This window comes from Oncorhynchus mykiss, chromosome 13, assembly GCF_057628025.1.
Source record: "Oncorhynchus mykiss isolate SJ-2025 chromosome 13, ASM5762802v1, whole genome shotgun sequence".
Lineage (NCBI taxonomy): Eukaryota > Metazoa > Chordata > Actinopteri > Salmoniformes > Salmonidae > Oncorhynchus > Oncorhynchus mykiss.
In genome coordinates this window covers 76,770,849-76,787,855 of record NC_143034.1, presented here as the reverse complement: position 1 = coordinate 76,787,855, position 17,007 = coordinate 76,770,849, and the positions used below count along the sequence as shown (strand labels likewise).

Below are 17,007 nucleotides of genomic sequence, written 5' to 3'. Positions count from 1 at the left end.
TTCAAATCAAATATAACTTTATTAGTCACATGTGTAAGCTGCTGTTCAAATCAAATATAACTTTATTAGTCACACGAGCTGGATGAAACAGGTGTAGACCTCACAGTGAAATGCTTACTTACAAGCCCCTTAATAACCAACAATGCAGTTTTAAGAAAAACAAATAATTAAAGAGCAGCAGTAAATAACAATAGCGGGGCGAAATACAGGGGGTACCGGTACAGAGTCAATGTGGAGGCTATATACAGGGGGTACCAGTTCAGAGTCAATGTGGAGGCTATATACAGGGGGTACCGGTTCAGAGTCAATGTGGAGGCTATATACAGGGGGCACTGGTACAGAGTCAATGTGGAGGCTATATACAGGGGGCACTGGTACAGAGTCAATGTGGAGGCTATATACAGGGGGTACCGGTACAGAGTCAATGTGGAGGCTATATACAGGGGGTACCGGTACAGAGTCAATGTGGAGGCTATATACAGGGGGTACCGGTACAGAGTCAATGTGGAGGCTATATACAGGGGGTACCGGTTCAGAATCAATGTGGAGGCTCTATACAGGGGGTACCGGTTCAGAATCAATGTGGAGGCTCTATACAGGGGGTACCGGTACAGAGTCAATGTGGAGGCTATATACAGGGGGTACCGGTTCAGTCAATGTGGAGGTTATATACAGGGGGTACCGGTTCAGAATCAATGTGGAGGCTATATACAGGGGGTACCGGTTCAGAATCAATGTGGAGGCTCTATACAGGGGGTACCGGTTCAGAGTCAATGTGGAGGCTATATACAGGGTGTACCGGTACAGAGTCAATGTGGAGGCTATATACAGGGGGTACTGGTACAGAGTCAATGTGGAGGCTATATACAGGGTGTACCGGTACCGAGTCAGTGTGGAGGCTATATACAGGGGGTACCGGTTCAGAGTCAATGTGGAGGCTATATACAGGGGGTACCAGTTCAGAGTCAATGTGGAGGCTATATACAGGGGGTACCAGTTCAGAGTCAATGTGGAGGCTCTATACAGGGGGAACCGGTACAGAGTCAATGTGTCAATGAGTCAATGTGTCAATGTGCAGGGGCCACGGGAGAGAGGTAATTGAGGTAATTATGTACATGCAGATAGGGATATTGAAGTGGCTATGCATAAATGATAACAGAGAGTAGCAGCAGCGGGGGGGGTACAAATAGTCTGGGTAGCCATTTGATTAGCTATTCAGGAGTCTTGTGGCTTGAGGGTAGAAGCTGTTTTGAAGCCTCTTGGACAAACGGTACCGGTTGCCGGTGCTGTAGCAGAGAGAACAGAGAAAAGTCTATGACTTGGGTGGCTGGAGTCTTTGACAATTTTTATGGCCTTCCTCTGACACCGCCTGGTATTGAGGTCCTGGATGGCACGAAGCTTGGCCGTACGCACTACCAACTGTAGTGCCTAGCAGTCGGAGGCTGAGCAGTCGCCATACAAGGCAGTGATGCAACCCATCAGGATGCTCTCGATGGTGCAGCTGTAAAACCTTTTGAGGATCTGAGAACCCATGCCAAATCTTTTCAGTCTCCTGAGGAGAAATAGGTTTCGGATGTTGGCCCTAACTCATAGGATTACTCCAATATCTACATTGTTTTTTACATTGCATGTATACAAACAATTGACATCTTGATTTTAGATTTTTACTTTCAAAATCTACAAGTGATACTATTTCACATAACTTTTTGAAGTTGGCAGATTTTTTTGCTGATTTAAGATAAAACTTCAATCCTGTTACGGTCCACACAGAGACACTGTACTTCTGGAAACACCTACAGCTAAGGCACACGCTATGCCCTGGGGTCTGGACCACCCATTTCATATGATATCCCTGGAGCCTGGACCACCCATTTCATCAGATATCCCAGGGGTCTGGACCATCCATTTCATCAGATATCCCTGGAGCCTGGACCACCCATTTCATCAGATATCCCAGGGGTCTGGACCATCCATTTCATCAGATATCCCTGGAGCCTGGACCACCCATTTCATCAGATATCCCTGGGGCCTGGACCACCCATTTCATCTGATATCCCTGGAGCCTGGACCACCCATTTCATCAGATATCCCTGGGGCCTGGACCACCCATTTCATCTGATATCCCTGGGGTCTGGACCACCCGTTTCATCAGATATCCCTGGGGTCTGGACCACCCGTTTCATCAGATATCCCTGGGGTCTGGACCACCCGTTTCATCAGATATCCCTGGGGTCTGGACCACCCGTTTCATCAGATATCCCTGGGGTCTGGACCACCCGTTTCATCAGATATCCCTGGGGTCTGGACCACCCGTTTCATCAGATATCCCTGGGGTCTGGACCACCCGTTTCATCAGATATCCCTGGGGTCTGGACCACCCATTTCATCAGATATCCCTATGAAGATTATTGAACACTATGGGGAAAAGAGACAAGGTCTCATATTATAATATACTCTACTCAACCTTAAGTCTCCAATCAGATTGCATGGGAAAATACGTTATTTAACTAGGCAAGTCAGTTAAGAACAAATTCTTATTTACAATGACGGCCTACCAGGGAATACCCCCGGCCAAACCCGGACGACACTGGGTTAACTGTGCGCCGCCCTATGGGACTCCCAATCACAGCCAGTTGTGATACAGCCTGGAATCGAACCAGGGTGTCTGTAGTGACGCCTCAAGCACTGAGATGCAGTGCCTTAGACCGCTGTGCCACTCGGGACCCATATGGACATATCCTTCACAGATGAGGAATGGCAAAACATACTGAGGTCCAATAAGACACGAAGACCGTTGCAAGAGAGCTGCGGTCAGGGCTATCTCCGTTGACAACCATCCACAGGTTCTACTGGACTCTCCTGACTGCTGGGGATGCAACCAGGACAGAGGCACCTTGGTCGACGTGTGATGGACGTGCCCACATGTACAACAGTTCTGGATGATTCCCTTTGGCCCTAGACTGTTCCCTAGACTGTTCCCTAGACTGTTCCCTAGACTGTTCCCTAGACTGTCAAATCCCTCTGAACTGAAACACAGAACACCACCCTCGCTGCCTTGTTTTCGTCCTAACCAGCTCACTTTTCAGTCTCAGTCAGGCCCTCACAACCTCAGATAGCAGGTTGACGCTTGTCATGATTCTTGTCCTGGAGGCAAAACAGAGCCGTTTCCCCTTCGATAGATCAGCTGCAAAGTCCGAATTGGCTACAGTGAATTCAGAAAGTATTCAGACCCCTTCCATTTTTTGTTACATTACAGCCTTACTCTAAAATTGACAAAATAATTGTTCCTCTTCAATCTACACACAATAACACAAAATGACAAAGCGAAAACAGGTTTTTAGAAATTTTTGCAAAAAATAAATATTCTAACCCTTTGCTATGAGACTCAAAATTGAGCTCAGGTGCATCCTGTTTCCATTGATCATCCTTGAGATGGTTCTACAACTTTATTGGGAGTCCAGCTGTGGTAAATTCAGTTGATTGGACATGATTTGGAAAGGCACACACCTGTCTATATAAAAAGGTCCCACAGCTGACAGTGCATGTCAGAGCAAAAACCAAGCCATGAGGTCGAAGGAATTGTCTGTAGAGCTCCGAGACAGGATTTTGTCGAGGGAAGGGTCACAGATCTGGGGAAGGGTACCAAAAAATGTCTGCAGCATTGAAAGTCCCCAAGAACACAGTGGCCTCCATTATTCTTAAAAATGGGAGAAGTTTGGAACCACCAAGACTCTTCCTAGAGCTGGCCGCCCGGCCAAACTCAGCAATCGGGAGAGAAGGGCCTTGGTCAGGGAGGTGATCAAGAACCTGATGGTCACTCTGACAGAGCTCCAGAGTTTCTCTGTGGAGATGGGAGAACCTTTCAGAAGGACAACCATGTCTGCAGCACTCCACCAATCAGGACTTTATGGTAGTGGCCAGATGGAAGCCATTCCTCAATAACACGCTCATGATAGCCCGCTTGGAGTTTGCCAAAGTGCACCTAAAGAACTCTCAGACCATGAGAAACAAGATGCTCTGGTCTGATGAAACCAAGATTGAACTCTTTGGCCTGAATGCCAAGCACCACACCTGGATGAAACCTGGCACCATCCCTACGGTGAAGCATGGTGGTGGCACCGTCCCTACAGTGAAGCATTGTGGTGGCACCATCCCTACAGTGAAGCATGGTGGTGGCACCATCCCTACAGTGAAGCATGGTGGTGGCACCATCCCTACAGTGAAGCATGGTGGTGGCACCATCCCTACAGTGAAGCATGGTGGTGGCACCATCCCTACAGTGAAGCATGGTGGTGGCACCATCCCTACAGTGAAGCATGGTGGTGGCACCATCCCTACAGTGAAGCATGGTGGTGGCACCATTCCTACAGTGAAGCATGGTGGTGGCACCATTCCTACAGCGAAGCATGGTGGTGGCACCATTCCTACAGTGAAGCATGGTGGTGGCACCATCCCTACAGTGAAGCATGGTGGTGGTAGCATCATGCTGTGGGGATGTTTTTCAGCGGCAGGGACTAGGAGACTAGTCAGGATCAAGGGAAAGATGAACTGAGCGAAGTAGAGAGAGATCCTTTCTAGAGAGTTTTTCCTAGCCAACGTGCTTCAACACCTGCATTGCTTGCTGTTTGGGGTTTTAGGCTGGGTTTCTTTACAGCACTTTGAGATATCAGCTGATGTACGAAGGGCTATATAAATAAATTTGATTTGATCCTTGATGAAAACATGCTCTAGAGCGCTCAGGACCTCAGACTGGAGCGAAGGTTCACCTTCCAACAGGAGAACGACCCGAAGCACACAGCCAAGACAACATAGGAGTGGCTTCGGGACAAGTCTCTGAATGTCCTTGAGTGGTCCAGCCAGAGCCCGGACTTGAATCCGATCGAACATCTCTGGAGAGACCTGAAAATAGCTGTGCAGCGACGCTCCCCATCCAACCTGACAGAGCTTGACAGGATCTGCAGAGCAGAATGGGAGAAACTGCCAAAATACAGGTGTGCCAAGCTTGTAATGTCATACCCAAGAAGTCTGCTGTAATCGCTGCCAAAGGTGCTTCAACAAAGTACTGAGTAAAGGGTCTGAACACTTATGTAGATGTAATATTTCATTTTTATTAACAAAATTAAAATAATTGCTAACATTATTGTGATGTCGTCATGGGGTTTTGTGATGTCGTCATGGGGTTTTGTGATGTCGTCATGGGGTTTTGTGATGTCGTCATGGGGTATTGTGATGTCGTCATGGGGTATTGTGATGTCGTCATGGGGTATTGTGATGATGTCGTCATGGGGTATTGTGTGTAGATTAATGAGGAAAATAACAAATTAATCCATTTTAGAATTAGGTTGTAACGTAACAAAATGTGGATAAAAGGGGGAAGGTGTCTGAAAACTTTCCGAACCAATGTCGTCAGAAATCATACAAACACAAATTAAGATCAAAAAGCAAATTTAAGGTTAGAAATGAGGGTTAGCAGTGTGGTTAACAATTAGGTTTAAAATCTGATTTTATGAATGTGCCAGCTAGTGAGCACTCCGCAGCGCTGCCTCCAGAATAACATTCAAAACTAAGAATGCTCTTCCCTCTTGACCCCCCCCCTTATCAAGTTGTGTTGACAGAATGCTAATATTAGTTGAAATAAAAGTTACACTACCCAAAATATACTCAATTTGTGGAAGGACCCACACACTCGGTCCTCAGCCCTAGGCTCAATGCCAACAAGGTATCCACACTCACTATGTCCTCTGTATGCTGTTCTAACCCGTCTATGAAAGGGTGTGATGCACTCTTGGTCGGAATGAGGTCCATGTCCATCTCAGCTTTTCTCTTCCTTGGAGAAAAGGTCAGTGGAAGGTCTTTATCCTGTGGAACATGGGCCTTCATATCCAGCAGCACGCTTCTGAGCTGTGAAGACAGGTCAGTCACGTACTGTTCCTCTTGGAGATGATAAGTGAGTTCTGTGATCTCTTTAAGATACCCTGCACATTGCCTCCGTAAGCGCAACAGCTTCCTAGAGGACCTATTCTTTCCTCTTCCAGATGGACCTTCGTATGGACGGTCAATGTTGGAGTCTCCGGTGGCCCGCTTGGTCTTAAACATGACATTTCTTATGTCACTGTCAGTGGGGTAATAGCGCCTGCGAGTAGGTGGAGGGGGCTGCTCTCCATGGAAAAGCTCTTCCACCACAAAGGTGTTCAGATGACACTTCATTTCAGTCATCTTTCTCACACCAGACAGAGTCAGCTGCTCAATCTTCTCTCTCAGCCTGGCATCTACAGCTTCCCTAACATGAGCTGCCTGTTGGAGAAAGAACACATGGGTTTATTATAAAGGGGTCAGTGGGTAAGGGGGTAACTTAACCAACACTCTATTATAAGGGTTCTATAGTTATATTTACCTCGCCATCGACTGCATGTGAGCTGTGCTCAGAGAGGGAGGGGAACCTGACGCAGTAGACAACCTCTGCCTTCACAGAGCTGGGTGTTTCACTTAGTGCTGCCTTCAGAGTTTGGGAGGCCTCCTTTTTAGAGCACACTGTACTTTCCTCAATCTAGACATTAAAAAAGTGGTATTTGTTACATATGTACTGGTACTATGTACGGTGTTAGGCTGATTCACACAGACAGTCCAATTATGATCTTTCCCCCCCCCCCACTAATTGATCTTTTGACCAATCAGATCAGCTCTTTTGCCCATAATTGGAAATGGGCTGGCTGTGTAAATACGGCCTTAGACTTTGACCAACTGTAGGCGTAGACCTTAAAACTTTTTCATATTTACCTTAAAATCAGGAAAGCGAATAATGTGGGCGATGTTTATTATAGCCTTGCAGTCCACCTTTTTGGTATTTTGTACCAGTTTCCGTTTCTGTAGAAAGGTATGGTCTTCAAGCTACGGAAGATATAATAATACATTTTATTTTTATAGCAAAACATTTAATAATAATAATAAAATTAATTTACTTACCAGTTAAAAGTTTGGACACAGCTACTCATTCAATTTGTACTATTTTCTACATTGTAGAATAATAGTGACGACATCAAACCTATGATATAACACATATGGAATCACGTAGTCACCAAAAAAAAGTGTTAAACAATTCCAAATATATTTTTTATTCTTTAAAGTAGCCACCCTTTGCCTTGACAGTTTTTGTACACGCTTGGCATTCTCTCAACCAGCTTCACCTGGAATGCTTTTCCAACAGTTGAGTTCCCACATATGCTGAGCACTTGTTGGCTGCTTTTCTTTCACTCTGCGGTCCAACTCATCGCAAACTATCTCAATTGGGTTGAGGTCGGGTGATTGTGGAGGCCAGGTAATCTGCTGCAGCACTCTCCTTCTTGGTCAAATAGCCCTTACACAGCCTAGAGGTGTGTTGGGTCATTGTCCTGTTGAAAAACAAATGAGTCTCACTAAGCGCAAACCAGATGGGATGGCGTATCGCTGCAGAATGCTGTGGTAGTCATGCTGGTTAAATGTGCCTTGAATTCTAAATAAAATCACTGACAGTGTCACCAGCAAAGCACCCCCACACCTCCTCCTCCATGCTTCACGGTGGGAACCACACAAGCGGAGATCATCCGTTCATCTACTCTGCGTCTCACAACGACACAGCGGTTGGAACCAAAAATCTCCAATTTAGACTCAGACGAAAGGACAGATTTCCACCGGTCTAACATCCATTGCTCGTGTTTATTGGCCCAAGCAAGTCTCTTCTTCTTATTGATGTCCTTGAGTAGTGGTTTCTTTGCAGCAATTCGACCATAAAGGCCTGATTCACGCAGTCTCCTCTGAGCAGTTGATGTTGAGATGTGTCTGTTACTTGAAGTTTGTTATGCAATCATTTGGGCTGCAATTTCTGAGGCTGGAAACTCTAATGACCTTATTGTCTGCAGCAGAGGGAACTCTGGGTCTTCCTTTCCTGTGGTGGTCCTCAAGAGACAGTTTCATCATAGCGCTTGATGGTTTTTGCAACTGAACTCAAAGTTCTTGAAATTTTCTGAATTGACTGACCTTCATGTCTTAAAGTAAAGATGGACTGTCGTTTCTCTTTGCTTATTTGAGCTGTTCTTGCCATAATACGGACTTGGTCTTTTACCAAATAAGGCTATCTTCTGTATACCACCCCTACCTTGTCACAACACAACTGATTGGCTCAAACGCATAAAGAAGGAAAGAAATTCCACAAATTAACTTTTAACAAGGCACACCTGTTAATTGAAATGCATTCCAGGTGACTACCTCATGAAGCTGGTTGAGAGAATGCCAAGAGTGTGCAAAGCTGTCATCAAGGCAAAGGGTGGCAACTTTGAAGTATCTCAAATATAACATATATTTTGATTTAACACTTTTTTGGTTACTATATGATTCCATGCGTGTTATTTCATAGTTTATGTCTTCACTATAATTCTACAATGTATAAAATAGTAAAAATAAAGAAAAACCCTGGAATGAGTAGGTGTGTCCAAACTTTCGACTAGCACTTTTCTAGACACCCAAAGCTCTTTACAGTGTACAGGGAAACTCACCACCCTAACCCCACCTACATACTCTTGCAATAAGTGCCATGGCCTCTTTAGTGACCACAGCGTTAGGACAACCCGTTAAAGTCCCATCTTATTGAGGAACATTCCACTGTTAGTACTTCCACATTATTCTAATTAAATGTCATATAAAAAGTGTGTGGTGTAAAGGACAGTGATCCGTCTATGAACTTACTTCCTTCTTGTCTCTTTCAGCAGCATATCTCTCTTTGGCTTTTGTCTGTCTGTCTTTGCCCTGGTGGCATTCATACGTCTTTGTGCCAACAACTTGAAACGGAACACCGTTGAACGGGATACTTTTACTCTCCCAGCTGAGTTTTTTCCGTGCCAAAGGCTGTGCATCTGTTAAAAAGGTCAACAATATGATATATTACTATTAGAATGATAGGCTTGTGGGGGGGGGGGGGGAACTAACAAAGTTGCTCTCTGTCAAATAACTCATCTGTTCTTCAAAATGGATCCCTTTATGCTGATGATGCAATAGCAATTTTGAGGCAATGAAGTTGAGCGTCGTTGCCATGGCAGCATTGGTTGCTGCAACCAATGTACTCTTACGGAGTGTAGGTGAGTCTACCATTACTCTGTAGGTGAGTCTACCATTACTCTGTAGGTGAGTCTACCATTACTCTGTAGGTGAGTCTACCATTACTCTGTAGGTGAGTCTACCATTACTCTGTAGGTGAGTCTACCATTACTCTGTAGGTGAGTCTACCATTACTCTGTAGGTGAGTCTACCATTACTCTGTAGGTGAGTCTACCATTACTCTGTAGGTGAGTCTACCATTACTCTGTAGGTGAGTCTACCATTACTCTTTAAGGTCAAAGGACCTGATACACTACATGATAAAAAAAAAAAATGTGGACACCTGCTTGTCGAACATCTCATTCCAAAAATAATGGGTATTAATATGGACTTGGTCCCAACTTTTCCTGCTATAACAGCCTCCACTCTTCTGGGAAGACTTTCCACTAGATGTTGGAACATTGCTGCTATAACAGCCTCCACTCTTCCGGGAAGGCTTTCCACTAGATGTTGGAACATTGCTGCTATAACAGCCTCCACTCTTCTGGGAAGGCTTTCCACTAGATGTTGGAACATTGCTGCTATAACAGCCTCCACTCTTCCGGGAAGGCTTTCCACTAGATGTTGGAACATTGCTGAGGGGACTTCTTCTATTCAGATGTGAGGGAAGGACTCTTCCACTTTAGACCAAGCCGCCTTCAAGTTCGCAGGATTGTCTGTCACCGGTACCTTCTGTGGTCCAAGGTCATTGATGACTGCCTTCAGCTCATCTGCAATGTAGAGACCGATGTGTCCGTTGTCCCTTGGGTCTGTGCTCTTGTAGAATACTGTGCAAAATAGTGCTATTTTGTTCATTTTTTTGAGTTGTTTGTAACTTTTTTTTGTTGTACTTATTTTGTACATAATGTTGCTGCTACCGTCTCTTGTGACCGAAAATAACTTCTGGACATCAGAACTGGGATTACTCACCACGAACTGGAAGAAGATTTCTCCTTTAACGAGTCCAACGAGAAAGATATACTGCTCTCCCGGGAACAGGCCCAAATCCCCGTTATTTGGTGAAGAAAAGACAGAGGAAAAGAGGAAGCGGATTGGGCTGCCTTTTGAGAATCCATAGGCCAGCGAGTAAACTCCCCACTGCCATCAATTCTACTTGCTAACATGCATATTGGAAAATAAAATCGATGACCTACAATTATCCTACCAACCGGACATTAAGAACTGTAATGTTTCACCAAGTCGTGGCTGAACGACGACACGGATAATATAGAGCCGGAGGGATTTTCAATGCGCCGGCAGAACAGAGAAGCTAAGACGAGGGGTGGGGGGGGGTGTCTTTTTGTCAATAACACCTGGTGTGCGATGTCTAATATTAAAGAGGTCTTGAGGTATTGCTCGCCTGAAGTAGAGCACCTTATGATAAGCTGTAGACCACACTATCTATCTAGATTATTCGTAGCCGTCTATTTACCACCACAGACCAATGCTGGCACTAAGACCGCACTCAACCAACTCTATAAGGCCATAAGCAAACAAGAAAATGCTCACCCTGGAGTGGTGCTCCTTGTGGCCGGGGGCTTTAATGCAGGCAAACTTAAATCAGTTTGACCAAATTTTTAGCAGCATGTCACATGTGCAACCAGAGGGAAAAAAAACACTAGACCACCTTTACTTCACACACAGAGATGCATACAAAGCTCTCCCCAGCCCTCCATTTGGCAAATCTGACTATAATTAAATTCTCCTGATTCCTGCTTACAAGCAAAAACTAAAGCAGGAAGTACCAGTGACTCGCTCAATAAGGAAGTGATCAGATGACGCGGATGCTACGCTACAGGACTGTTTTGCTAGCACAGACTGGAATACGTTCTGGGATTCATCCAATGGCATTGAGGAGTATAGCACCTCAGTCATCAGCTTCATCAATAAGTGCATCTACGATGTCGCCCCCACAGTAACCGTACGTACATAACCCAACCAGAAGCCATGGATTACAGGCAACATCCACATCGAGCTAAAGGCTAGAGCTGCCGCTTTCAAGGAGCGGGACACTAATCCGGACGCCTATAAGAAATCCCGCTATGCTCTCAGACGAACCATCAAACAAGCAAATTGACAATACAGGATTAAGATTGAATCCTACTACGCCGGCTCTGACGCTCGTAGGATGTTGCAGGGCTTGAAAACTATTATGGACTACAAAGGGAAACCCAGACACGAGCTGCCCAGTGACGCGAGCCTACCAGACGAGCTAAATGCCTTTTATGTAATTTCGAGGCAAGCAACACTGAAGCATGCACGAGAGCACCAGTTGTTCTGGATGACTGTGTGATAACACTCTCGATAGCCGATGTGAGCAAGACCTTTAAACAGGTCAACATTCACAAAGCCGCGGGGCCAGATGGATTACCAGGACGTGTACTCAAAGCATGCGCAAACCAACTGGCAAGTGTGTTCACTGACATTTTCAACCTCTCCCTGACAGTCTGTAATACCTACATGTTTCAAGCAGACCACCATAGTCCCTGTGCCCAAGGATGCGAAGATGACCTGTCTAAATGATTACGGCCCCATAGCACTCACGTCGGTAGCCATGACCTGCTTTGAAAGTCTGATTATCATATCAACAGCATCCTCTCGGATACCCTTGACCCACTCCAATTTGTATACCGCTCCAACAAATCCACAGATGATGCCATCTCAACCGCACTCCACACTGCCCTTTCCCACCTGGACAAAAGGAACACCTATGTGAGAATGCAGTTCATTGACTACAGCTCAGCGTTCAACACCATAGTGCTCACGAAGCTCATCACTAAGCTAAGGACCCTGGGACAACACCTCCCTCTGCAACTGGATCCTGGACTTCCTGACGGGCTGCCCCCAGGTGGTAAAGGTAGGCAACCATGTCTGCCACGCTGATCCTCAACACTAGGGCCTCTCCTGTACTCCCTGTTCACCCACGACTGCATGGCCAAACACAACTCCAACACCATCATTAAGTTTGCTGACGACACAACAGTGGTAGGCCTGATCACCGACAACGATGAGAAAACATATAGGGAGGTCAGAGAACTGGCATTGTGGTGCCAGAACAACAACCGCCCCCTCAATGTGAGCAAGACAAAGGAGCTGATCATGGAATACAGGAAAAGGTTAGCCGAACAAGCCCCCATTAACATCAACGGGGCTGTAATGGAGCGGGTCGAGAGTATCAGGTTCCTTGGTGTCCACATCACCAATGATCTATCATGGGCCAAACTAGAGGTTGACCAATTAATCGGAGTGGCCGATTAATTAGGGCCGATTTCAGGTTTTCATAACAATCGGAAATCTGTATTTTTGGGCACCGACTTTGCCGTTTTTTTTTTATACCTTTATTTAACTAGGCAAGTCAGTTAATTAAGAACACATTCTTATTTTCAATGACGGCCTGGGAACGGTGGGTTAACTGCCTTGTTCAGGGGCAGAATGACAGATTTTCACCTTGTCAGCTCGGGGGATACAATCTTGCAAACTTACAGTTAACTAGTCCAACACTAACCACCTGCCTCTCATTGCACTTCACGAGGAGTGAATGCAGTTCACGAGGAGTGCACTTCACGAGGAGTTATGCGAATGCAGAAGAAGCCAAGGTAAGTTGCTAGCTAGCATTAAACTTATCTTATAAAAAAATAATCAATCAATCATAATCACTAGTTATAACTACACATGGTTGATGATATTACTAGTTTATCTAGCGTGTCCTGCGTTGCATATAATCGATGCAACGCTGGGGGATGATTTAACAAAAGCGCATTTGCGGAAAAAAGCACAATCGTTGGACGACTGTACCTAACCATAAACACCAATGCCTTTCTTAAAATCAATACACAAGTATATATTTTTAAACCTGCATATTTAGCTAAAAGAAATCCAGGTTAGCAGGCAATATTAACCAGGTGAAATTGTGTCATTTCTCTTGCGTTCATTGCACGCAGAGTCAAGGTATATGCAACAGTTTGGGCCGCCTGGCTCATTGCGAACTAATTTGCCAGAATTTTACGTAATTATGACATAACATTGAAGGTTGTACAATGTAACAGCAATATTTAGACTTAGGGATGCCACCCGTTAGATAAAATACCGAACGGTTCCGTATTTCACTGAAATAATAAACGTTTTGTTTTCGAAATGATAGTTTCCGGATTAGACCATATTAATGACCAAAGGCAGTCTGAGCGATGGTAGGCAGCAGCAAGCTCGTAAGCATTCATTCAAACAGCACTTTTGTGCATTTTGCCAGCAGTTCTTCGCAAGCACAGCGCTGTTTATGACTTCAAGCCTATCAGCCTAATGGCTGGTGTAACCCATGTGAAATGGCTAGCTAGTTAGCTGGGTGGTCGCTAATAGCGTTTCAAACGTCACTCGCTCTGAGACTTGGAGTAGTTATTCCCCTTGCTCTGCAAGGGCCGCGGCTTTTGTGGAGGGATGGGTAACACTGCTTCAAGTGTGGCTGTTGTCGATGTGTTCCTGGTTCGAGCCCAGGTAGGGGCGAGGAGAGGGACGGAAGCTATACTTTTACACTGGAAATACTATAGTGCCTATAAGAACATCCAATAGTCAAAGGTATATGAAATACAAATGGTATAGAGAGAAATAGTCCTATAAATACTATATTGAGTACAACCTAAAACCTCTCACCTTGGAATATTGAAGTCTCATGTTAAAAGGAACCACCAACTTTCATATGTTCTCATGTTCTGAGCAAGGAACTTAAACATTAGCTTTTTTACATGACACATATTGCACTTTTACTTCTCCAACACTTTGTTTTTACATTATTTAAACCAAATTGAACATGTTTCATTATTTATTTGAGACTAAATAGATTTTTATTGATGTATTATATTAAGTTAAAATAAGTGTTCATTCAGTATTGTTGTAATTGTCATTATTACAAATAAATAAATACAATTATTTTTAAAATCGTCTGATTAATCGGTATCGGCTTTTTTTGGTCCTCCAATCGGTATCGGCGTTGAAAAATCATAATCGGTCGACCTCTAGGCCAAACACACCAAGACAGTCGTGAAGAGGGCACGACAAAACCTTTTCCCCTTCAGGAGACTGAAACGATTTTTCATGGGTCCCCAGATCCTCAAAAAGTTCTACAGCAGCACCATCGAGATCATCCTGACCGGTTGCATCACCGCCTGGTATGGCAACTGCTCGGCATCTGACCATAAGGCGCAACAGGGGGTAGTGCGTACGGCCCAGTACATCACTGGGGCCAAGCTTCCTGCAATCCAGGGCCTCTATAATAGGCGGTGTCAGAGGAAAACACAAGCCATAAAAGACTGCTGAACAATTAATCAAATGGCCACCAGAGTATTACATTGACACCCCCTCCATTTGTTTTGTACACTGCTGCTACTCGCTGTTTATTATCTATGCATAGTCACTTCAACCCTACCTACATGTACAAATGACCTCTAGCCTCTACCCCCACACACTGACTCTGTACTGGTACCCCCTGTATATAGCCTCATTATTGTTATGTTATTGTGTTAATTTTGACTTTTGTTTATTTGGCAAATATTTTCTTAACTCTTCTTGAACTGCACTGTTGGTTAAGGGCTTGTCAGTAAAGCATTTCACTGTGAGGTCTACACTGTTGGTTAAGGGCTTGTCAGTAAAGCATTTCACTGTGAGGTCTACACTGTTGGTTAAGGGCTTGTCAGTAAAGCATTTCACTGTAAAGTCTACACTGTTGGTTAAGGGCTTGTCAGTCAGCATTTCACTGTAAGGTCTACACTGTTGGTTAAGGGCTTGTCAGTCAGCATTTCACTGTGAGGTCTACACTGTTGGTTAAGGGCTTGTCAGTAAAGCATTTCACTGTGAGGTCTACACTGTTGGTTAAGGGCTTGTCAGTCAGCATTTCACTGTGAGGTCTACACTGTTGGTTAAAGGCTTGTCAGTCAGCATTTCACTGTGAGGTCTACACTGTTGGTTAAAGGCTTGTCAGTCAGCATTTCACTGTGAGGTCTACACTGTTGGTTAAAGGGCTTGTCAGTCAGCATTTCACTGTGAGGTCTACACTGTTGGTTAAAGGCTTGTCAGTAAAGCATTTCACTGTGAGGTCTACACTGTTGGTTAAGGGCTTGTCAGTAAAGCATTTCACTGTAAGGTCTACACTGTTGGTTAAGGGCTTGTCAGTAAGCATTTCACTGTAAGGTCTACACTGTTGGTTAAGGGCTTGTCAGTCAGCATTTCACTGTAAGGTCTACACTGTTGGTTAAGGGCTTGTCAGTAAAGCATTTCACTGTGAGGTCTACACTGTTGGTTAAGGGCTTGTCAGTAAGCATTTCACGTTAAGGTCTACACTGTTGGTTAAGGGCTTGTCAGTAAGCATTTCACGGTAAGGTCTACACTGTTGGTTAAGGGCTTGTCAGTAAGCATTTCACGGTAAGGTCTACACTGTTGTATTCGGCGCATGTGACAAATAGTTCGATTTGACATGATCAGAATTGACTGTAGCACATATAAAACGCCCACAAGCTACCAGTGGCTGAAAACACAATTGCAGCGGGATGTACGAGTGACGAATTTCCGGGCAAGGATGGTCCATTTAAAATTAATTCCTTCCTCCCTCCCTCGCCCTGCAAGTGTAAACTCGTCAGACGTCATGATAAGTCATCCGAAGTGTCCACTTAATTTGAGGGCTGAGGGGAGAGTGTGTTTGGAAGGCAGCCTTTATTGTACAATCACCGACGAAGTGGCTTAGACTTCGGCTTGCCTCTAGAAAGAAATGTTGTGTGCCCGAACAACAGACCGAAAGGGTAAACCAGACAGTCTTCGGGGCTATAAAGCTGAAGCGTCCCTTTAGAATGGTTGTGAGAGGAAATCCAGTCGCGGGTATTGGGAGCGGATGGAAGTAGCGGAAACTGGGCCGACATTCTGCTAATTTTGTCGTCGATGAAACATCCGATCTCAATACATTTTTAATGTCCCAAAAGTACAATATGTTACGAGCACAGTGCGCTAAGTTTTATAGACTTCAAGCTTTGCAGAAGTTTTAAAAAAAATTGCGTTTAGGAGTGCAAGGTCGAATTGAGTTTGTGCTTGGCTTTGCCCACTATGCTCATACTGTAAACAGCACAGATTAACTAACTTCGTTTTGGAAACAATTTCCAAAACAAACGAGAAAGCCTAAATGTCATAATATATGCAAGGATTTTCCAAACTGTTCGGCTGGGAAGAATCCCTGGTTCATCGTCCGTGCTTCAGCTGATGACACCGAACATGGAAAGACTGACAGACGGGCAAACCCCACTCCGTTGCCAGCAACATTGCATAGCAATATTGCCCCCCCCAGAAATGGCCAGTGTATCATTAGCCGTCACGTAAGTAACTTAGTTATTTCAACAGTAATTAATGAAAATGTCTAATTTATTGGGCTAGTGTATCATCAGCTTTAGGTCATTTTAGATGAGTAGCAAAAGTAAGCTACTAGCTACCTAATGTTAGCTATGTAACGTTGTGTTTTTAAAGATAACTTACCCTTTTGCCCAAAACTTTTGTCCTTTCTCAATGTTATGAATTTCAGTGACGTTTCCAATTCTTGTTCCCGAATGTATTTAGTTATTTCGTCCTCAAACTTGAACTCGAGGTATGCCATTTCGAAAATGCGGCGTTTTCCACCATAGATATTAAGCAGTGTGCTAGCAGTTTCTAAACCTAGAGACGCAACATCGCGATACTTCCGGGAACGCTTGCGGACCACGACGACGCCTCGATCACACCAACAGTTTTCCCCTCCCCCGTTTTGGAACACCAGAAGTACATTAATTTCCGATTTAACGCTGTGTTTGCATTACAGTATTGCTGAGGCAGTTGTGTGGCGTATTATTTATATATATATATATATATATATATATATATATATATATATAAGAGAGA

General features: G+C 44.5%; 1 protein-coding gene across 2 annotated transcripts; it reads right to left on the bottom strand.

Annotated features, from left to right (window-relative positions):
• LOC110538798 (calcium-responsive transcription factor) lies at positions 1–16,878 on the bottom strand. 2 transcript variants are annotated; one of them, XM_090197746.1, is made up of 6 exons: positions 16,609–16,856; positions 8,719–8,885; positions 6,778–6,888; positions 6,395–6,547; positions 5,734–6,294; positions 1–2,415 (listed from the first exon to the last, which is right to left on the bottom strand). In XM_090197746.1, exons 1-6 carry the CDS (start codon positions 16,724–16,726, stop codon positions 2,353–2,355), a joined length of 1,173 nt encoding a protein of 390 aa, XP_090053872.1. In that variant the 5' UTR covers positions 16,727–16,856; the 3' UTR covers positions 1–2,352. The 2 variants fall into 2 exon arrangements, with proteins under 2 accessions (XP_090053872.1, XP_021481448.3); XM_021625773.3 differs by lacking the exon at positions 1–2,415 and having other exon boundaries at positions 5,092–6,294; positions 16,609–16,878.
• Between the last annotated feature and the right edge of the window lie 129 nt (positions 16,879–17,007).

Coding starts and splice junctions, on each gene's coding strand:
- LOC110538798 (XM_021625773.3), bottom strand. CDS start 16,726: ATGGCATACCTCGAGTTCAAGTTTGAGGACGAAATAACTAAATACATT. Junction 8,886..16,608: donor CAAAAGTTTTGGGCAAAAGG/GTAAGTTATCTT, acceptor CCTTTTTAACAG/ATGCACAGCCTTTGGCACGG. Junction 6,295..6,394: donor CACATGCAGTCGATGGCGAG/GTAAATATAACT, acceptor TTTCTCCAACAG/GCAGCTCATGTTAGGGAAGC.